This window comes from Thamnophis sirtalis, unplaced genomic scaffold, assembly GCF_051295495.1.
Source record: "Thamnophis sirtalis isolate CommonGarterSnake01/CBP01778 unplaced genomic scaffold, rThaSir2_p1.2 scaffold_3, whole genome shotgun sequence".
Classification (NCBI taxonomy): Eukaryota; Metazoa; Chordata; class Lepidosauria; order Squamata; family Natricidae; genus Thamnophis; species Thamnophis sirtalis.
In genome coordinates, this window is record NW_028261383.1 from 175,196,722 (window position 1) to 175,220,075 (window position 23,354).

Here is a 23,354-nt window from a genome sequence, read left to right on the forward strand (position 1 = left end):
CCATCTATCCATCCATCCATCCATCCATCCATCCATCCATCCATCCATCTATCTATCTATCGCAGGGGTAGTCAACCTTTTTATACCTACCGCCCACTTTTGTATCTCTGTTAGTAGTAAAACTTTCTAACCGCCCACCGGTTCCACAGTCATGGTGATTTATAAAGTAGGGAAGTAACTTTATAAAATTTATAAAGCAGAGTTACAGCAAACCCCTACCGCCCACCAGGAAAGCTGGAACTCCCAGTAGTGGGCGGTAGGGACCAGGTTGACTACCACTGATCTACTGTATCTATCTATCATCTATCTATCTATCTATCTATCTATCTATCTATCTATCTATCTATCTATCTATCTATCTATCTTCTCTCACTTTTTCTCTATCATCTTTCTCTCTTATCTATCTATCCATCTATCCATCTATCCATCTATCCATCATCTATTCATCTATCCATCATCTATCCATCTATCCATCCATCCATCCATCCATCCATCCATCCATCCATCCATCTATCTATCTATCGCAGGGGTAGTCAACCTTTTTATACCTACCGCCCACTTTTGTATCTCTGTTAGTAGTAAAACTTTCTAACCGCCCACCGGTTCCACAGTCATGGTGATTTATAAAGTAGGGAAGTAACTTTATAAAATTTATAAAGCAGAGTTACAGCAAACCCCTACCGCCCACCAGGAAAGCTGGAATGCCCACTAGTGGGCGGTAGGAACCAGGTTGACTACCACTGATCTACTGTATCTATCTATCATCTATCTATCTATCTATCTATCTATCTATCTATCTATCAATCATCTATCTATCTATCTATCTATCTATCTATCTATCTTCTCTCACTTTTTCTCTATCATCTTTCTCTCTTATCTATCTATCCATCTATCCATCTATCCATCTATCCATCTATCCATCATCTATTCATCTATCCATCATCTATCCATCTATCCATCCATCCATCCATCCATCCATCCATCCATCCATCCATCCATCTATCTATCTATCGCAGGGGTAGTCAACCTTTTTATACCTACCGCCCACTTTTGTATCTCTGTTAGTAGTAAAACTTTCTAACCGCCCACCGGTTCCACAGTCATGGTGATTTATAAAGTAGGGAAGTAACTTTAGAAAATTTATAAAGCAGAGTTACAGCAAACCCCTACCGCCCACCAGGAAAGCTGGAACGCCCACTAGTGGGCGGTAGGGACCAGGTTGACTACCACTGGTCTAAACCTTTGCAAAACAATATTTGAAGCTCAAAACTGATTGACATTATTTCTATAGTGCAGGATTCTCTCTGAGTCAAATATATTCAGTTCAGCAAAAGGTTGTTTAGGAAATAAGCCATTACATCTTGGATATTTGGGGGGGAAATTGGATATAAATAGTCTTAATTGGAGTTTTTTTTTAAATTTATGACTTTTTTATGTTTGGAAGAAAGTTGCCCAAGACAAACTTAAGTTTTGTGCTTCTATTTTACATGGAAAAACGCAATCATTCGCTCTGAGGTGAGTTTGGAATGAGGAAACAACTCGAGCTGCCCACGAGAATCCCCTTGAGAGCAAAAGAGTAGCTTTCTTTCTTTCTTCACAAACTCTTCAGAGAACTAGTCCCAGAAAAAATAGTTTCTACTCCTTCAATTCTTGGCTAGCTCTCTTGAGTCTAACTTTTCGTAATATCATTATGCTGGCTAATCTCAGGGCAATTATCTTCAAAAAGGAAACATCTTTAGGCTTCCTTGATACGAAAATGTTTGACTGCAAAGAATGTATATGGACAGATCAATAAAATCTTTATAAAGACTGGAACTTTATTTCACTTATTGACATTTAATAAAACGAATAACATGGAACTATCTCCTAACAATAAGAACTATTAGCAGACATTTGTGGCAAAACTTAGACACTATTTCAAGCTATTTACCTCTCATCAGCTAGCCATACCCTTACTGGGATTCGAACCTGGGCTGTATTACATATTAGGCAGATGTGTTAACCACTAAGCCACAAGGTTCTCCTCCTTTATCAGCTGTGCCAGGGAAATAGGTATGTTAAGCTAAATAGCTTGAAATAGATCTATACTAGTCTCCCTTTATTTATTTATCAGCACAAATACAACACAAATGTAACAAAGGCAACAGCAAAAATATTGGGTTTCTGTCTCGATGGTCTCTTGTGATGAGCCGATAGACAGAGAAAGGAAGCAGTAGGCTTCCTCCCATATTTGGGCATACCAGGGGTTGTGACACTAAATACATACCTATTTCCCTGGCTCAGCTGATAAAGGAGGAGAACCTTGTGGCATAGTGGTTAACACATCTGCCTAATATGTAATACAGCCCAGGTTCGAATCCCAGTAAGGGTATGGCTAGCTGATGAGAGCTAAATAGCTTGAAATAGATCTATACTAGTCTCCCTTTATTTATTTATTTATCAGCACAAATACAACATACACACACACACACACACACACACACACACCTGATTTAGGCATTAAAATTTGATTATTATGAGATAAAGCATTGATTCCTGTTTTACCTTCTATATCTAAGATCTTTTGCCTTAGTATTGATCTAGCTTGATTTTATTCTAAGGTTAAGATGACATCCCTGGAGAAATCAGTGTGGGATGGGGAGGGTTGATGGGAGGGAAATGCTGTTTTTTCAGGAAGAAGAAATAGCAATCCCCCTTCATGTGAAAAGATTTGATTAGGCAAGGAGTGTATGTGGGAATTAAGTACTTACACAAGAGATTTATACTGGTAAATTGAACCAAATGATGAATGGCATGTTTATTAATCATCGTTTAAGCTTATATTTTCTATTGGACAATTATTTCGACTGTTCCTGAATTTTCTATTACTGAATGAAAACCATTATTAATTAATTATTTCACTAGGATCTGGCTCAATGCGTGAATGAGGTCAAGAGAGATAATGAAACACTGAAACAAATAACTAATTTCCAACTCTCCATAGAGAATTTGGTGAGTGTTGCTGTGAGGGGCTTTGGTGGAATCTAGATCTGAACATTTTCAATTCCTTTTGAGATTCATCTTGTACATTAATTATATCCAAAACCAAACTGAAGGGGAAGGTCCAATGGTGGGTTTCAAAAATTGTTGGAACCTACTCTGTGGGTGTGGCCTCCATTGTGGGAGTGGCTTGCCACCCATGTGACCGGATATGAAATTATGAATTAGTACTTAGGTCGGTCCAAGTAGCTATTCAGAAGTTAGTGGTTAGAAGCAATCGTAAAGCAAGATATGGAATTAAAACCAGAAATATTTTGTTGGCTATTTGAAAGGGAGTATAATATATATTTAGTTTTACACATGTTATCAGCTGCTGGAATTGTGTTTGCACAACAGTGGAAAAACAGAGGTATGTAAATGAATAAATATTACAATGTGCAGGAATAAATAAATTGACAATTAAAATCAAGAAGGCTTTGAATACTTTTTCACGTGGGATTGGTTTTAGCAATTGCCAACTAACGGAAACAGAAATTAGAAATCCAAAAGTATGAAAGAAAACACCAATTATAGCAATAGCAATAGCAATAGCAGTAGACTTATATACCGCTTCATAGGCCTTTCAGGCCTCTCTAAGCGGTTTACAGAGAGTCAGCATATTGCCCCCAACAATCTGGGTCCTCATTTTACCCACCTCGGAAGGATGGAAGGCTGAGTCAACCCTGAGCCGGTGAGATTTGAACCGCTGACCTGCTGATCTAGCAGTAGCCTGCAGTGCTGCATTTAACCACTGCGCCACCTTGGCTCTTGGCAATTATGTAAGGAAAGGTCCCTAAAATGTATAAGGAAATATTACTAGATCATTATTAATGCGTAGATAACTGCGGGACATTACACACCCACCAGTGGTGGGTTTCAAAAATGTTTGGCACCTCTTCTGTAGGTGTGGCCTGCTTTCCGGGTCCACTGGTGGAACCTCTTCTAACCGGTTCGGTAGATTTGATGAACCGGTTCTACCGAATAGGTGCGAACTGGTAGGAACCCACCTCTGGGAAGGTCACTGGTCCAGCTAGCCCAGCTGTTGAGCATCTTGGTTGGGAATTGTCCCTTTTATAATCCATCACATCAAGAAGTCACCAAGTGGTGGGCTATGTGGGTTCAGTCTAAGAAGGGGAAATCACTAAGAAGGAGAACCCTGAAATAGCACACACCCACAGCCTACTAATACGTTACCTGCTTTGTTCCCCAAATGCTAGTACTCTCGCTATCCAGTATTTTGAAAGTCCCTCCTGTATCCTCAAATTCACCCTGAAGGTTACTGGTGGAGTCTTTTCTTTCCATATCTTGTCAGATCCATTCACTTATTAATGCTCAGTCTGTGAGCCTCTAATTTGCCTTTGACCCTTCCATCTTCTTCTAGTTCCCTCTTAATTTTTGTTTCAGGCTGTTATGTCTGGCTTAGCTCTTTTCATCTCTGAGGAATGTTAGGAATGGGTAGTTTCAGTCTAACGGGAGTCTGTTCTCCAACCTCTTCCCACCCTCCTCCTACCTCCTTGGGTGCTCTTTTCACCAAAACTTCTTCTGCTATTTGGAAAATAAAAACTGAAATCACTCCTGTTCCCCTTTATTAATGTTATTTTTGAAACCAGCCATTGGAAGGAGTTGGCAGTCCCAAGCAACTCCTACAGGTAAAGAGTTTATATCTTGTAAATAAGATTGTTTTCTTTCCTCCTAGTCACAATCCCTGGCTCACTTTGGGAGGCCGAAAATTGATGGAGAGTTGAAGATTATCACTGGGGAGAAGCGCTCCAAATTGGACAGGTGATAGACAGCATGAACATTTTGGTAGCAATATAAATTCATATGTCCCAAAGCCAAATGTTGCAGATCCTGTATATTATGGCGTTTGCTAACTACTGAAAGCAAAAGTAGTGTTTGCAAACAGGAAAGCATTTCACTAATTGTTTCTGCTTTTGTTGCCAAACCTGAGAGTGTCAGAAGTAAAAGACAAAATTTTGACATAGGGAGCTTCTATGCTATTGATACCCTATTGATACCTTAACTCGAGCAGAGTTAAGCAAGGGTTAAAAGCCGAGAGATTCCTTATGTAGATGAGGCACGTGGTTCTCTTGCCTCCTCCACAATATTTACATTGTGCATGCATCACAAGAGAATATTGAGCAAATCAACATTGTTTGATGACTACCTTTGTTATCCAGACAGGTCTGTTTCAGCGTTGTATTTGTTTATAAAATACCTTTCTTGCTGAACTTTCTCAAGTTAACCATCTCTTGTAGATATGGTTTCCTCCTGGATAAAGCTCTGCTAATCTGCAAGCGAAAAGGGGATTCGTATGAAATGAAGATATTTGTTGATCTCTGCAACTACCAGGTCCGAGATGATTCTTCTGCAGAAAAAGACAACAAGAAGGTAAAGTCTGAATACATCCTATATGGGGAAAACCTGGGAAAGGAAAGGCAATCATGGATTCTACTTTGCTCTAGAATTAGAACTAAAATTTATTTTAGCCCAATAGGACAATAGCAATAGCCGTTAGACTTATATACCGCTTCATAGGGCTTTCAGCCCTCTCTAAGCAGTTTACAGAGTCAGCATATTGCCCCCACAGTCTGGGTCCTCATTTCACCCACCTCGGAAGGATGGAAGGCTGAGTCAACCTTGAGCCAGTGAGATTTGAACCGCTGAACTGCAGATAACAGTCAGCTGAAGTGGCCTGCAGTACTGCACCCTAACCACTGCGCCACCCCAGCATCTTGGCCCTTCACATTGCTCACTCATGAAAAAGGCTGTGTGTGCCTTCCAATGTCACTTCCATACATACATACACACCAACAAGAATGGAATCGCTAAAGCTCTTTTCTGTGGCCTGCAGAATCTGTGCAGATTCTCTGCAGAAAAGTACCATATAATTCTTCGTTCTTTTAAATGGCAATAGCAATAGCAGTTAGACTTATATACCGCTTCATAGGGCTTTCAGCCCTCTCTAAGCGGTTTACAGAGTCAGCATATCGCCCCCACAGTCTGGGTCCTCATTTCACCCACCTCGGAAGGATGGAAGGCTGAGTCAACCTTGAGCCGGTGAGATTTGAACCGCCGAGCTGCAGAACTAGCAGTCAGCTGAAGTTGCTGCAGTACTGCACCCTAACCACTGCGCCACCTCGGCTCTTTTTGACAATGCTGTGCTTCCTTTTTAATCCATTGTACTATGCTCCTTCCAAAGGAGATCAATAGGGAGAAAAGGATCTGGGATTAAAGTGCCCCAGACTTTGCCTTAATAAATTATTTTGCAATTTTTGTTATCAGTGGACACATATGTTCGTTCTAATTGAGCTTAATGGATTCTCGGGCTATGAACTGTACTTCAAGACGAGAGAGCTGAAAAAGAAGTGGATGGAACAATTTGAAATGGCTCTGTAAGTTTCTTCTATTCCTCTAACCTTGGCATGATGACCTTTATCATTCCAAATCTTCTGCGCTTTGGACCAATTTCAGCATGATGGATCCATTCTAGATTTCACAGGGCACATTAAAGGGAAAGGAGGGAGGGAGGGCTTGATTAATCAGAAGGCCTCTACAGAAATTAGATAGTCGTAGTCATTAAACATGTGTTTACTGTTAGCTAATCAACAAAAACCATAACATTTAGATTTAGATTTAGATTTATTTTATTTGTATGCCACCCTTCTCCGGGAGGGACTCAGGGCGGCGAACAACTCAAAGGGGGAAAAAGGGAAACATAGAACACAATACAAGTAGTTAAAATAGCCAAGAATCACATAACCACACAGGTCGAGAGGGGAGGGGAACTCATCAACCCCAGGCCTGCCGGCAAAGCCAGGTTTTGACGGCTTTTCGGAAGGCCTGGAGAGAGGTGAGGGTCCGAATCTCTGCGGGGAGTTCGTTCCAGAGGGCCGGAGCTGCCACAGAGAAGACCCTCCCCCGGGGAGTAGCCAGGTGGCATTGGCTGGTAGACGGAACCCGGAGGAGGCCTACCCTGTGTGATCTAATGGGTCTTTGGGAGGTAATTGGCAGCAGGCGGTCTCTCAAGTACCCAGGTCCAATACCATGAATGGCTTTATAAGTTACAACTAGCACTTTGAAGCGTATCCGCAGACCAATGGGAAGTCAGTGCAGCTCGCGGAGGATAGGTGTAACGTGGGTGTACCGAGGTGCACCCACAATCGCTCGCGCGGCTGCGTTCTGGACGAGTTGAAGTCTCTGAATACTCTTCAAGGGCTGCCCCATGTAGAACATTTCCCCCATTTCATTGTTTCATGAAGTTCAGGAAATTCAGAGAGTTCTTTTTGACAAAGCAAGATGAGAAATAGGATTCAGAAAATAATATGAGAGATTGTGAACAATTTCTATTAAAAATCTTTGTTTATTCATTTTTAATTTTTCACAAATTAGTCTATACTTCTTTTGCTTTCTCTTAAAATGAAATCATAGGAATGTTTCAGAGAATATCATCATTTTTTTACCAGCTGGAATATAGAAAATCAAATTGAACTATTCAGGAACAAAAAGAGAAAATTAATTCAAGAGGGCCAAACAATAGATACATTGCTTTCCTAATCCCTTTTACAAAACAGAAGACCTAGTAAGCAGAAGTATTTCATTTTGCTAAGCGCCTTCTTCTTATACCCTGATACAGCTCCAATATCTATCCTGAAAATGCCAAGGCTAATAGACATGAATTCTACATGTATTCATTTGAAGATACCACCTCTTGCAAAGCCTGCCAGATGCTGCTGAGGTACGTATGCTATGCCATATACTTCCATCCCTGTTTGAATAAATTCTAAATATTTAATAACACGGCTGCCAATTTTATACTTGGAAGCAGACAGCCTTGTAAAATAACTAGGACATATTCCACGCAGGGCCAGATTTAGATGAAAAGAGGCCCTAGGCTATTCCATTTATGAGGCCCTTTCACCTCCCATTTTTAAGTTTGTAAATTACATGAGGGACAATAAAATACATCATTACTGTGATATATCAATATATATCAATATATATAGCTGGCCTCCCGACGGAGGGCGGCTCTGCTCTGCGGCAAAGGCAGCGAGGCCAGCCGCCTCCCCTGCTGCGCTCAGCTGCCCAGCTCGACCCCTCGCCCTCACCTGCCTGGCCGCTGGTGGGCTCCGTGTCGACGGGGCGGCTACTGGGAGCGGCCGCACCTCTCGCCCGACCGCCGGTGCCGGGAACGTGGGCGGGCTCCCCAACTGCCGCGGCGCTGGAACGATCTTAACCAATACATTTTTATGTTTGTTTATTAGTCATCTGCGTAGAATTTCTCCTTATTTTCGGTTCAGTGTTTTAGTGTTCACTGTTTTTAGGATAGTGTAATTTTAATTTTGCTAACAATTTGAATGTAGGCCCCTCTTGATCTTGAGGCCCTAGGCTGAAGCCTAGTTAGCCTATAGGAAAATCCGGCCCTGATTCCACGTAATCCTGAAAAGTCAAATATGTGGACTTACTCTCCGTACTCTATCTGCTCACAGAGGAACCTTCTACCAAGGCTATCGGTGTAGCAAATGCAAGTCGCCTGCTCATAAGGAATGTCTCGGCCGCGTGTCACCATGTGGAAAGTCCAGTTCAGGTACGTTTCTAGTAGCCAAATCCTTGTCCTTGCTTGTATTTTGCATAACAACGTGCCATATCAATCTGGCAATTCCCAGTGTTCTTGCCCTCTGTTGCAGGAGCCTAATTTATTGAACAAGGTGCTATGAGCTGTACAGGAAGGCCACAGGCCAATGTTTTATGGTAGCAGTTCTTCTTCCTGACTCAGGGCATCAAATCAGTACTTGAGAAGTCCCTAAAGGGGCTATGATATTACACAGGAATGGGGAAATCCTGTGAGCCTGTGTCTCAGCCTTTGGAAGCTGGGCTTCATTTGGGACAATAGCAATAGCAATAGCCGTTAGACTTATATACCGCTTCAGAGGGCTTTCAGCCCTCTCTAAGCGGTTTACAGAGTCAGCATATCGCCCCCACAGTCTGGGTCCTCATTTCACCCACCTCGGAAGGATGGAAGGCTGAGTCAACCTTGAGCCGGTGAGATTTGAACCGCTGAACTGCAGATAACAGTCAGCTGAAGTGGCCTGCAGTACTGCACTCTACCCACTGCGCCACCTCGGCTCCTCGGGACAATATGCCCTCTACATATTTGGGGCTATAAATGGTTGGACAATTTTAATCCCAATGTCTTGAGGTAACAGGGAAACAATTTGATGGAAACAATTTTATAAAATAGTTATTGTGTGTGGGGGGGGTGTTACTTATAAAATACTTTGCCATAGTGAATGTGATCAGTTGCAAGTATTTGTGTAGAAATCATCAATGTTGAGGTTGCTTCTGGCTATATTTTGAAAAGGCAAGGAAATAGCTGGATGTGGGGAGGTACATGAAGGAATTTCATCATCATCATCCTCCCCCCCCCCACCCCAAAATTGGATTGCCATTTGTTGGGAATAGCAATAGCAATAGCAGTTAGACTTATATACCGCTTCATAGGGCTTTCAGCCCTCTCTAAGCGGTTTACAGAGTCAGCATATCGCCCCCACAGTCCGGGTCCTCATTTCACCCACCTCGGAAGGATGGAAGGCTGAGTCAACCCTGAGCCGGTGAGATTTGAACAGCCGAACTGCAGATCACAGTCAGCTGAAGTGGCCTGCAGTACTGCACTCTACCCACTGCGCCACCTCGGCTCTTGGCATAAATGGCATAAAGTTTCCTACTTGAGCAGGTAGTTGGATTAGAAAACCTCCAAGGTCCCTTCCAATCCTATTATTCTATGCTCTCATTATAGGGATTAGGAAAGAGTTGAAATGTTTTTTTTTCCCTGCTGAGCAAATATACACTATAAGATGATGTGAAACTTGAGTGTCTCCCTTCTGCCTTTAGAGTATATACCACTTCTGATATAGCATGTAACTGCTTAATTTCCTTCTTCCTTCCCTTCTTTTTTTTATTGAAAATTTTAAAAAAAAGCTTTTACAAATATTTACCTCCCCTCCCCCACTCTCCCCACCCGAACCCATCTCCCCCCCAACCTCCCCCCCCCGACTTCCCAGAGCAAATACAGGGTATAAATCTTTAACAATCATATTCTAAAATAAACTAAAAGAAACTTACATGTGTGCTTTAACTCCTCTTTGGTTAAGCTAACTCTAAACAAGTTATGTCATTCCTTGCTTTTTCAATCATAAGCTATCTGGAGTTTCTTAGTCCCGTATTTATTTTGAATATAATCAATCCATCTTCTCCACTCCAGTTTATATTTCTCATCTGAATGGTCCTTAAGATACGCTGATATTTTAGCCATCTCTGCTAAGTTTGTTACTTTTAATGTCCATTCTTGAATAGTAGGCAAATCTTCCTTCTTCCAGTATTGCACCACCAACAGTCTTGCTGCCGTTGTTAGGTTCAAAATCAAATTAGTCTCTATAACCATACAATCAGTAGTTATACCTAACAAGAATAACTGAGGGGTAAACTTTATCCTCTTTTTAAAAATATTTTGCATAATCCACCATATTTTTATCCAAAATGCTTTAACCTTTTTACAAGTCCACCATATATGGTAATATGTAGCATCGAGACAATCACATCTCCAGCATTTAGGTTGTAAATTCAGATACATGCAAGCCAATTTTATAGGATCCAAGTGTTATCTATAAAACATCTTGTAAAAATTCTCTCTCAAATTTTGGGCTTGCGTAAATTTTACATTTCTTACCCATATCTTTTCCCATGTACCCATCGTTATTGGTTCTTCAAAATTTTGTGCCCACTTTATCATACAGTCTTTAACTAATTCTGTTTCAGAATCCATTTCTATTAGGACGTTATATAACCTTTTTATATGCATTTGACTTTGATCCCTAATTTGTTTTAATAGATTGTCCTCGTCTTGCGTAATACCAATTTTCTTCCTTCCCTTCTTTACTGCTGGTGACTCATCAGCTCTGTTCCATCATATTAATTGCAAGATTTAATATTCCCTGTAACAATTGTAATACTGTTTTTTTTTTCTGTTTAAAGGTGACTCCGGATTTACTGCAAAAAAGGTAAAAAAAAGAAAGCTTAAATTTAAATTTGTGACAAGTTTTAAAAAATTGGGAAATTAATGTTGAATTCAGGGTGGAAAGACAGATGGGCCCGGTTTACACATTAGCCATTATGGCAGATTGTGGCTTAGCACAGTGTGTTAATCAGATCACTAGTGTTGATTTGGCAAGCCATGAAATAATATATTTTTTTTTAAAAAAAACACTAGTTGAAGACAATATAGTAAATTGGCCATTTTCACCAGCAACTTCATCACTGCATTTCTAAAGATGTCTAGGAAAAGCACTTGCTGGATTGGAAGGCAGGCTGACACAATACATGTTTTATCAACCTTAAATTGATAAAAGGATGATGGGATTTGATATAATGGCATTATTTTTGCAATGACTGGGAGTGGAGTTCATCTTGTTCCATAGCTGCATCTTCCACCTTCATTCTGGAAAGGACACAAACCCTTATTTACAGTTCATTTCTATGACAGAGATTTGCCTTCAGTCTATCTGTAGACTCTTCCTCTGTATGAGTAGTTTTAAATATTACATGTCACCAGGCAAGAATAGAGAAGAAGAAAGGCCTACAAGCCATTGTTACCAAATGACTGTAACTTAAAATGTGTACATTATGCAAAGTTAATGAATCACATAGAAGCAACCTCCAAGTGGGGCCTTTTTCTAGATTTGTGACTTAGTTTTTATTGTATTTTTCTGTATTTTTGGTGCAGAATAAATCCAACAGACACACGATGGAAAGAGACAAAACAGATCTAGGTAAGTTATCGTTTTTATCCTGGCAGTTAGTTCACAGGATGATAGTGAAGAACACAGAAGAGTGATAATGGGGGTCATAACTGATGGAAATTCCTAAGGAAAATTAGATAAAATTGGACCATACAGAAGACATGATATATAGATCTGTTAGGTTCAGCTCAGAAATCATTAAGAGCAATTCCAGTGAGATTCTCCTCCCCTATCCTTTGTTCCATCTTTGGTTTTTCCGTTATTAAAAGACAGAAAGGTTCTTGTTGTGTCATTTGTATTCCATCCCATTGAGGGCATTCTTTTTATTTTGCTGCTTCAGACCAGCAAGCAAGAACGGGTGGGGGCCACAAAATTAGCAAATCAATAGAAAATGAGGACCTTAAAGGGCTTTGGAACTTTAGAATTCAAACAGAGAAGCACTTGTGACATAACACCCCAGACTTAATAATTGTCCATAAGAAAGGCAAAAAAAAAAAATCTGTAGAGTGGAACGTTGCAGTACCTGGAGACAGCAGAATAGAAGGGAAAAGAACAAGAAAAGATAAGAAATTTCAGACCTGCAAATAGTAGTAGAATGAACATGGCAAAAAAGGCAAATATAGTATCAATATAATAGAGATCCTGGGCGCAATTTCAAAATATCTGGAGCACCATTTGAACACCATCAACGTTGACAAAATTGCCAACAGTCAGTTGCAAAAGCCAACTCTATTTGGAACAGCTCACATCCTGTGGTGAACCTTTAACACCATCAAACAGCATCTGCCTATGCCAAGTCCTTGGGAGGACTTGATAAGTGGATAAAAATGCTAAATCCAGTCTAAACAATCGACTGATTTGCAACCAATCGAAATAATAATAGAATTATATGCTGTCCAAATCCTACAGGCTCTGTATAAAGAGATTACAAAAAAAAAACCTTGATGTCAGGAAAGAATGACCCAGTTACTGTAGCTCTATTATTTGAACACAGCCAATAATTGTAATATTTTCATTGGTTTCACCACAAAACCGCGCTCGGCTAAACCGCGCTCGACGAAACCGCGTAGCTGACGTCATCAAGAGGGTGACAATAGCACGGAGACAGAAGCACGCTGTAAACCCTAAACCTAAAATTAACCCCTAAATCTAAACCTAACCCCCCTAAACCTAATCCTAACCCTTAACCTAACCCTAAACCTAACCCTAAACCTTAACCTAACCCTAAAGCTAACCCTTACCTTAAGTTGAATCGGCTTGCTTTCAAAGCGCTATTTAAAGCGCCCTTCTTTCTCCGCGCTGGCTGTTGTCGGCCTGTTGATGACATCAGCGACGTGGTTTAATCGGGCGCGGCTTAGTCGAGCGCGGTTTTGACGGGTCACGATTTTCATTGCCTACTTGTTCTTTTTAATTATTTGAAAAGACCCACGTGTATGGAATGTGAAAAAAAAATGGGAAATTGGTTTGTTTCAGACACAATTCAACTGTGATTTTTTTTTTTTCACTCTTCAGGGTTGCCCAAAGTGGAAGTCTGCATGGAGTATTACGGCGTCCCTCCTCCACCAGTAGCATTTGGTCCACCTCTGAGGCTGAGTGTAGGGGACATTGTGGAACTGATCAAAGCTGACGCAGAGCAACAGTGGTGGCAGGTATGCTGGCTGGGGAATTCTGGGAGTTGTCTGCCTGTCGTCTTGGAACGAGAGAAGAAGAGGGGACAGAACACTTATCTATTTTAATGGCAGACTTATCAAGTTAACGAATCTAGCAAAATTATTCAGGGCATTTCAGTATAGATCTAACATAAATCCTAGTTCTAACAAAATAATGTACTGTAATCCCCCACCACCACCACCATTATATAACAGCCTTTGCTAAATAAGCTGAAAAAGTGTACTTGGAAAAAAAACCTCTCATCTGACATGTGATTTGTTTTCAAATCGGATTGCAGGGAAGGAACACATCAAGCAATGAAGTCGGCTGGTTCCCTTCTAGGAAAGTGAAGCCTTACATCTCTGTAAGTAGCATATCACTGGAGCGATTGGGATTCGTACTTCTTTGTGTATCTGCTTAAAAGTCAGTTGTCAGGCCTCCAGTCATATTCCTTTTAGGATCTTTGGCCTGCCATCAGTAAGCATACTCAATTTGATGCAAGAAGACTTGGGCAGGAGTTATTCAGTCTCCTAAATGACCATTCCTGGCTTGAAATAATGTCTAATGCAATACAGGCAAAAGGTTGTCAGCTAGGGAAGATTGGTATGGTAATGCCCTTTGAAAAAGTATCTTTAAATAATTTCCTATGGTTCATTTTTTCATTAAACACAACTTTCCTCAAGAAAAACATAAACAACCTTCCACATGTGGAAGGATTTTTAAAAAAAGATAATTTAATGTATAGCAATAGCAGTTAGACTTATATACCGCTTCATAGGGCTTTCAGCCCTCTCTAAGCAGTTTACAGAGTCAGCATATTTTCCCCACAGTCTGGGTCCTCATTTCACCCACCTCGAAAGGATGGAAGGCTGAGTCAACCTAGAGCCGGTGAGATTAGAACGGCCGAACTGCAGATAGCAGTCGGCTGAAGTGACCTGCAGTACTGAACTCTAACCACTGCGCCATCTCGGCTCTTTTTATGTATGCTAGCGTATTCAAAGGTATTTGTTATTTTGGTAGTATGGAATGTTGGGACAAAGAGAAAGAAAGAGAAGAAGTTTAGTGATTTAAAAAAACAGGGGGAAAAAGATACTATAATAACAATAGAAAAGGAAAAGAAGACATTTAGAGAATGGGATAAAAGTTTGACTAGAAAGAAGTGGAGTTTCTTTTAAAAGATTAAAAGGGAAGGAATGAAAAAGATGAATAGTGATAGGAAGGAAGAAGGGGAACAAGGTATATATTAATATATTTAATGGAATTGTATAAATATTATTAATTGTTGTTAGAGTAAATATGAAGGTGTTATTTGACATGCACCAGCAGATGAATGAGAAATGACTATTTGGTTATTGTTAAGGATAAGTTTAAAATGTGAAAATGTATTGGAAATGTATAAAAAAATGGATGGGGAATTTGAAAATACTCCTAGTGAGGATAAATAATTGATGTTATAATTAGAGATTAGAAAATTATGGGTGTTTAATGGTATTAGCTATGTGATAATATTATGATGATAGTTGGAAATGTACATACGATTTAAAACTATATGAAATGATGTTTGACCCGGCCCGCACTTTGTTCAAAAAGTATGTACTTGGGGCAGGGGGGGGGGGGAGAAATAATAATGGAATTGTTATATACGTTTACATTTAAAAGAAGGATGTATGTCAAATTATTCATATGAAATATGACTACTGCGTGACCCAACAAATGCGCGCCCGACAAATGTGCACCGACAAAACCGCCGCGACAAAACGGCGAAGTTGAAAGGTTAGGGTTAGGGTTAGGATTAGGATTAGGGATGTTAACGTTGTTACCATTGTTTTCACGTTGTTTTAGATGGCGTGCTTTTGTCGGCGTGCATTTGTCGGCGTGCTTTAGTGAGCGCGCTTTCGATGTCGCCGTTTTATCGTGGCGGTTTTGTCATCGCGCATTTGTCGGTGAACCGACTACTGGAATGTGACTATTAATACCATCAATATTAAATTGATTCTGCTTGGATGCTAACATCCACCATATGAGAAATAACTGCATTTGTACAACAACGGAGAGATGAAGGCGAGAGAAGAGTAGAGAAGAGTGGAAGGGAGGAAGGGAGAGGAAAGGAGGGAAAGAGAGAAAGAAGAGAGGGAGTAGGAGAGGGGGAAGAAGAGGTGAGGAAAAGAGAAGGAGAGAGAGAAGGAGAGGAAAGAATAGAGAGGAGAAGGAGAGAGGAAGGGAAAGTAGAGAAGAGAAAGGACAGGAAGAGGTTGAAGAAAGTAGAAAAGAAGGAGATAGGGAGTGGGAGAGAAGGAGAGGAGGTAGGATTGTTGTAGAACTAGGTATAATATGGTGTATGGAAAGCAGAAGAGCAGATAGAGGTGTTGGTAGATGATGAGAGGAACTGATATAATATTAGATAATATATAATAGTGTTTGTTGAGATGTAGTGGTATACTTGTGGTTATTTATATGAAAATGAAAATAAAAAAAAACTTTTTAAAAGAAAAAAGAAATAGAAAAATGCAATCAACAATTATACCTTTTCTTCCCCAGAATCCTCGTCCAGATTTCTCTGTTTATCTTTGGTAAGTATTAATTCAGATTTCCACCATCTTGTTAATCATGTTTTTATTCTGTGCTGTCCTATGAAGCGTGAATGCTTTTGATTTGCCTAGCTGGGTTCAACTTTGGGGGATGGATCTATGCCTATATTTTCAACTACATTCAGTATACAGTACTTTTCCACTGCAGATAGATATGATAGATAGTATTTGCTATGCGAATTTCCCAAGTTTGCTTTTAAATACATTTCCCAACTACATAATAATCAGAGGTGGGTTCCTACCAGTTTGCATCTACTCGGTAGAACCTGTTCGTCAAATCTACCGAACCGGTTAGAAGAGGTTCCACCAGTGGACCCGGAAAGTAGGCCACACCTACAGAAGAGGTTCCAGAATTTTTTGAAACCCACCACTGGTCCTTGGATAGGATTATTCTACACTATCATGCTCCTATTTACAAAACTCAGTGCCTCTGTGAAAGGCAAGGATGACTACTGCGTTTGTGGTGCAATCAGAACATTGCGTTGTTTTAACACAAACCAAAGATGCCTTTTAAAAAACAAGTTTACATCCTATTCTTATGCATGCCAGTGCTGTGTGAGAGCAATTTAAGGTGGTTCTGACAAGTGTCGTCGGCATCTTCATATCCGGTCACATGGGCGGCAAGCCACTCCCACAAAGGAGGCCACACCCACAGAGTAGGTTCGAACAATTTTTGAAACCCACCACTGATAATAATGTAGTATTACCCCTTGTGACATTGTCAAATAAGCGTATATTAGGGAGAAGTACAGTGGGATGTGGTGGCTCAGTGGATAAGATGCTGAACTTGTCATTCAAAAGGTTGGCAGTTCAGCTGTTCAAATCCCTAGCGCTGTATAATGGGGTGAGCTCCTGTTACTTGTCCCAGCTTCTGCCAACCTAGCAGTTCGAAAGCACGTAAGAAATGCAAGTAGAAAAATAGGGACCACTTTGGTGGGAAGGTAACAATACTCCGTGCACCTTTGGTGTTGTGTCATGCCGGTCACATGACCACGGAGACGTCTTCGGACACTGCTGCCTCTTCAGCTTAGAAACTGAGATGAACACTGCCCCCTAGAGCTGGGAACGACTAGAACGCATGTGTGGGGGAACCTTTGGGAGAAGAAATTGGCTGCATATTCCTGTTCTCTTGCCCAGCCCCCAATTTTATGTCTTTATAAGAATAGAAGAAGAATATTTATATTGTATAAGAATATTCATACTGAGAAAAAGTCATATATTTGTTTTGTGTGGTTCTCGAATTACTGAATGTTTCCACAGGTTGTTTTTTTTTTTTAAAAAGTGCAATCATCCTGATTCAATCATGGAATGTTATAGAGGCCCAAAGAAAGACATCTTCCATTTATAACTATTCTATAATTCCATCGTACTACTTTATTTCTTCCTTTTTTCGAAAATAAAAAAGAATCATTATTATTGGGAAAGTTGGAGTGCCTGTTAGATTCTTTTGAGAGGTAAATGGCTTGATCTGTCCACTTGGAAGCATTCTCGTCTCATTGTGATTATATGGAGTATGGAGACATCCAGTGACTGAACATTGTACTGCTAATAAGAAATAATACTCCATATCCCCATGGGGATGGGGAAAAGATGAGGAAAAAATACTATCTTAGGGTTCCGTGCTGGTTGGCACCATTAGAGGCCTTAACACATCCTAGCGTATTTAATGGGACAAGAAACATAACATATTAAGACATTATGACAGAAGATGGCAACATGAAAACAAAGATGGAATTAGAGCAGCATTGCAGGAATCTGGAATGGTGGGAATATTTACAGGTTAGAAACAGGTTTAAAAGCGATAAGGTACTGTTTGGGATCTACCCAAACCCTCAGGGGCTAGATAAGATTTTGTTTGGCGGAGATAAGAAAATGTAATCGAAGATTTATCAATTTTTGACCTGTCAAGATGCTAAAGAAGAGATGGATAAAAGCCTTCTAATAGCATGGGAGAGAAACTTTGGCTATGAGATTGAAATGGGCAAATGGTGGGATCTATGAAGTAAGACTATTAAACTTACAATATCTACAGCATTTAAAGAAAACATATACAAGATGGTTTGTAGATGGCACTTCCCCCCAACGAGGTTAGCCAAAATGTTTCCTGGGTTATCTCCACTGTGTTGGAAATGCGGAAGAAGGGATGGCACATTCTACCATATTTGGTGGTCTTGTACTGAGGCCACGAAATACTGGAGAAGGATTCAAAAATGGCTAAAAGAAGCATGGAATGGAAACCCGAGAATTTTTTACTAAGCATAAAACCAGAAAACATGAGTAAATCAATATGGCATTTGAGCCTACATAATTGTGGCCGCAAGAATAACTTATGCACAATTTTGGAAATCTACTACCATACCGTCGGAAGATGCCATAATTAAAAAGATCTATGAATGTGCAGAAATGGACAGAATGACGGGTTGGCTGAGAGACAAAGGAGAAACGGAACATTATCTTAGCTGGAACCAGGGGTGGGTTTCAACCGGTTTGCGGCGGTCCCTGCGAGAGCCGAGGTGGCGCAGTGGTTAAATGTAGCACTGCAGGCTGACTGCAGTTCAGCAGTTCGGCTGTTCAAATCTCACCGGCTCAGGGTTGACTCAGCCTTCCATCCTTCCGAGGTGGGTAAAATGAGGACCCGGATTGTTGTTGGGGGCAATATGCTGACTCTGTAAACCGCTTAGAGAGGGCTGAAAGCCCTATGAAGCGGTATATAAGTCTAACTGCTATTGCTATTGCTATTGGTCGGCGAACCCGGAAGTAAGTAACTTCCGGGAACGGCGAAAGGGCCGACCCGCCTGCCCGCACTCCTTACCCGGTTTTGACGAGTTCTGCGCTTCCACGAGGACGCCGCCGGCCCCGTTCCAACCGAACCGGTTGGAACGGGGCGAGAAACCCACCCCTGGCTGGAACCTATGGGATATGTGGGCGACAAGGAGAACAGCAGGGACTTAAAACGGGGAAAGTCAAATAGCAGTTGTTAACAATGGGAACTAAAAGTGAACGTGGGTATTGTAATAGATCCCTGAACTTTGTAATGAGAAGATGCGGCTTAGAGACCAAACAATGAGGAAAGAAAAAGAAAAAAAAAGTTGGGCTGTGAATGACTGTCACCGCGGGGGGTGGGGGTGGTGTATATTTAAAATTGTATTTGTATTTGTATGTTTTACTCTTTAAAAAAATGTATAACCAATAAAGATTACTTTAAAAAAAAATAACACTCCTTACACAGGTATGCGGGACCCATGGAGCGGGCAGAAGCAGAAGAAATCCTTGCCAGCCGATCCGATGGAACTTACCTGGTGCGGCAGAGAATCAAAGATGCAACTGAATTTGCCATCAGTATCAAGTGAGCCTAATTCATGTCAGAATTGTCTCTGATAAGATAGTGAAGATTTGGGTGTTTACAATAATAAAAGGGGCCAGGAGAATTGAAAGGAACAGAGAAACATATATTTTGTTCCTATAATTTGTTTTTCGTTAGAATCTTGTGATTCATTTCCTTGGATGTTACCATATTATCTTTCCCCATAGCACCTACGGTGCAGTTATAAAGGGCGATGTGACTTCGGTAGAATATGTGCTATGTTTGCAAAATGTTCCATTCTGAACCCCAAATGGGACAGAATAAGCACGGCTGGAATTGGACTTTCTCTCTCCGAGGCTCAGGCAGGGTTCATGATATACCAAAACAAAGACATCAGACGTGGAATCAATTTATTTATTTATTTTACTACAGTTTTCAGAACCATCATGAGGCCTGGTGCAAAGCAGGAGTGGGTTCCGGCCACCATTACTACCGTTCAGTAGTAAAAACAAAACAAAAAAATTGTGTCCGTGCGCATTTTCATTTAAAACTATCTGCGCATGCACACAACATTAAAAAATGAATTAAAATTACATTTTTGAAATTAAGTTTTGTTCTGCACAAGTGCAGAACAAACCAACCGGACCGAATAGGTAGGAACCCACCTCTGGTGAAAGACTGTTTGGGGTACCAGAATCTAGCTGAGTTCATAGTTAGCCAGAGGGCATGCAGTCATTGTGTAGTTTCTTGTCAGGATTCAGTCCTACCCAGGTCTAGAAGTGGAATCTCAAAGAGGAATAGATCTCCCTATCAGGCTGCCAGGATCGTGAGGAGGCTTTGGAACCTGGCATTCTAGCTTCAGAACCAGCAGTTTCCAAATCAGATACCAAGGTCTTGAATGCAAAGATCTATCCATCACAGAGGTGGGTTCCTACCAGTTCGCACCTATTCGGTAGAACCGATTCGTCAAATCTACCGAACCAGTTAGAAGAGGTTCCACCAGTGGACCCGGAAAGCAGGCCACACCTACAGAAGAGATTCCAAAAATTTTTGAAGCCCACCACTGGCAAGGATCGTGTAACTTGACAGCTTTAAGACTTGCATGCTTCAATGCCAGAGTTTCTGAATAGTTACTTGGATCGACCTAAGTACTAATTCATAATTTCATAACCGGTCACATGGGCGGCAAGCTGCTCCCATCCGGTCACATGGGTGGCAAGCCACTCCCACAAAGGAGGCCACACCCACAGAGTAGGTTTCAACAATTTTTGAAACCCACCACTGCTCTACTTTATGTTCTACACATAACAATTTCTAAATATATTTCTTCCTAGTAAGCCTCTTATCCTAAACTCTAAACTGCTTTTTATGTTCATCTTCTTAAGGCTTGTATATATGTCCATATTTCATATATTTTAACCTTTATTTAATTATCTTTCCATTATCATATTCAATCAGTTAGCAACTCAGTTTAATTATCATGTAACGGAGTAAATCACATACCTCAACTTTATATTCTCCATATAACGATTTCTAAATATCTGATTTTTTCATAGTAAGTCTTTTGCTACTTGGATCGACCTAAGTACTAATTCATAATTTCATATCCGGTCACTTGGGTGGCAAGCCACTCCCACCTGGTCACACAGGGGGCAAGCCACTCCCACAAAGGAGGCCACACCCACAGAGTAGGTTCCAACAATTTTTGAAACCCACCACTGATCCGTCATCAACAAAGATGATGCCCCCACAGGCAGGAGCTTCATCAGTTTATTCAGAAGGCAGTTCATTAGGCAGGGTTCATGATACTACCAAGTTATGGGCAGTAAATGCTAAGAGAGAGATTCCAGATTTTACTTGGCTTTTCATTTGGATTAGACTTTTTGCTTAAACAAAGACCTGGCATTTTATGCAACTCGAGCAATGCAAATACAGACTCTAGAGCCATTGCTGGCTTGTTTTCAACTTGACCATTGGCTCTATCAATTTGCATTTGAATGAGATGAGACCTTGGCCTCTTCTACAGTTCAATTCTGTTCAGTTTGCAGCAGTGACGTGCGGTGAGGTTCACCGCTGGTGAGGCAAGCGGGCAGGACCTCTATAGTCTCCTCCTCCCACCCCTCCAATCTAGGCAGGATCCAAGCCGCTCCGGGGGAAAAAAAAACCTCTTGCCTTTGAAGGAGAGGAGGAGGAGGAGGGCACCCGCTTGGGGAAGGGGGGTAGGACAAGCTGCGGGGTTCATCTCCCCACCGCATAAGGATCGGAGGGCTCGCCTCGGAGCCCGCCTCTCCGAGCACGCGTTCGCTCGCTATAGCTGGGTGAGAGGGGTGGCGGGGGGCTTTAAGCCAAGCGTCTGAACCAGGGGTGGGTTTCTCGCCCCGTTCCAACCGGTTCAGTTGGAATGGGGCCGGCGGCGTCCTCGTGCACGCGCGCAGTGCACGCATGCGTACTAGCGTCTGTGCGATGCTCCAGCTGCTCCTGGAGGATCGCGCAGGCGCTGTATGCGTCCTGCGCATGCGTGGAAGCACAGAACTCATCAAAACTGGGTAAGAAACGCGGGCGGGTGGACCCTTCGGCGTTCCCGGAAGTTACTTACTTCCGGGTTCGCCGACCAACCGGTTCGCGGGGACCGCCGCGAACTGCCTGAAACCCACTCCTGGTCTGAACGCAAGAAATGAATAATCTCCCCGAGCAGCTTCGCACACCAGAAGCACTAAGGAGGGGCAGCAGCGGCTGGCGTTGGCAGAGCAAGGGTTAAAAGGCGAAAAATTCCTTATGCAAAGGAGGCCCATAGTTCTCTCGCCTCCCCCTACAGTTAGCACTAAGCAGACTCAGAGTCACTGTGACTCTGGAATCTGGCAGCAACTACCTTAGCCTTTTTAATTATTTTAAACATTCTTTTCTTTTCCTCATGACACTGGTGAGGCCCCGCCTCCCCTGCCTCTCCTGACTGCACGTCCCTGGTTTTGCAGGTACATCTGTTTTCAATAAACCTGTGTTATCATTGCTTATCATTCAAACCCATGGTTGTATGTATTTCTCATCTACAGGTTCGATGCTGAAGTCAAGCACATCAAAATCCAGACCAAGGAGGAGCTGTATCGCATTACGGAGAAGAAAGCCTTCAAAGGACTTGTAGTAAGAACTGAACTTCACCAATTATTTTTCAAGCACAAGTGAAAAATGAGCTTATTAAAGTAAAAAAAAGGGGGAAGAAAAGAAATAAGAGGGAAAATTGAAAGGAACGTAAAAATTATGGCACTTATGTTTCCTAGGTTTAGAACAAGTAGGGCCTTTGACAAACTCAGGGTCCTTCTCCCCACCATTGTTTCTTCCTACTATTCCTGCAAACTGTCTGAAATTGGTTACACAAATAGATAGATTAATAATACGAGCCAATTAATGCTTCCTCCAGCTGATCGGAAGAACTCAAAAATGGCAGTCAGGGCCCCATATCTCAAACTAGGGCAGATGCTGAAGTGGAGAAAAATATCTCCTCCAAAGCACTCTACAAGAGAAATTGCTTAAAAGTGGGCGTACTTCCATGATGTGACTGTGAGGGATGATGTTATCTTGACCACTTGAGAACATTGCTTTGTGGTGCTTTTAAAACACCAGCATATCCCACTTTTATAGGAAGGCACTTTCCCCCGCAAAAAACTAATGATGGTTTAGAGCAGGGGTGGGTTGCTAATCCCGTTCCAGCCGGTTCGGTTGGAACGGGGCCGGCGGCGTCCTCGTGCATGCGCGCAGTTCGCGCATGCATATTAGCGCTTGCGCGATGCTCCAGCTGCTCGCGGAGACTCACGCAGGCGCTGTATGTGCCATCCAGCTGCTCGCGGAGAATCGCGCAGGCGCTGTATGTGCCATGTGCCTGCGTGGAAGCGCAGAAGCCTTCAAAGACCGGTAAGGAGCGCGGGCGGGCGGGTGGGCCCTTCGCCGTTCCCGGACGTTACTTACTTCCGGGTTCGCCGACCAACCGGTTCGCGGGGACCACCG

At 41.8% G+C, this 23,354-nt stretch overlaps 2 protein-coding genes across 2 annotated transcripts in view; one reads left to right on the forward strand and one right to left on the reverse strand.

Moving 5' to 3' along the window:
- Positions 1-23,354, reverse strand: part of FARSA (phenylalanyl-tRNA synthetase subunit alpha) — a 350,543-nt gene that overhangs the window by 111,671 nt on the left and 215,518 nt on the right. The gene's annotated exons all lie outside the window — the stretch shown is intronic.
- Positions 1-23,354, forward strand: part of VAV1 (vav guanine nucleotide exchange factor 1) — an 80,142-nt gene that overhangs the window by 49,330 nt on the left and 7,458 nt on the right. The window contains exons 12-24 of the mRNA XM_087711005.1: positions 2,905-2,991; positions 4,715-4,800; positions 5,277-5,409; positions 6,304-6,413; positions 7,655-7,756; positions 8,508-8,605; positions 11,050-11,075; positions 11,798-11,843; positions 13,326-13,462; positions 13,762-13,827; positions 16,002-16,033; positions 19,281-19,397; positions 22,406-22,493. Coding sequence (XP_087567131.1) covers positions 2,905-2,991; positions 4,715-4,800; positions 5,277-5,409; positions 6,304-6,413; positions 7,655-7,756; positions 8,508-8,605; positions 11,050-11,075; positions 11,798-11,843; positions 13,326-13,462; positions 13,762-13,827; positions 16,002-16,033; positions 19,281-19,397; positions 22,406-22,493 — 1,128 coding nt within the window. The remainder of the gene's footprint in view (positions 1-2,904; positions 2,992-4,714; positions 4,801-5,276; positions 5,410-6,303; positions 6,414-7,654; positions 7,757-8,507; positions 8,606-11,049; positions 11,076-11,797; positions 11,844-13,325; positions 13,463-13,761; positions 13,828-16,001; positions 16,034-19,280; positions 19,398-22,405; positions 22,494-23,354) is intronic.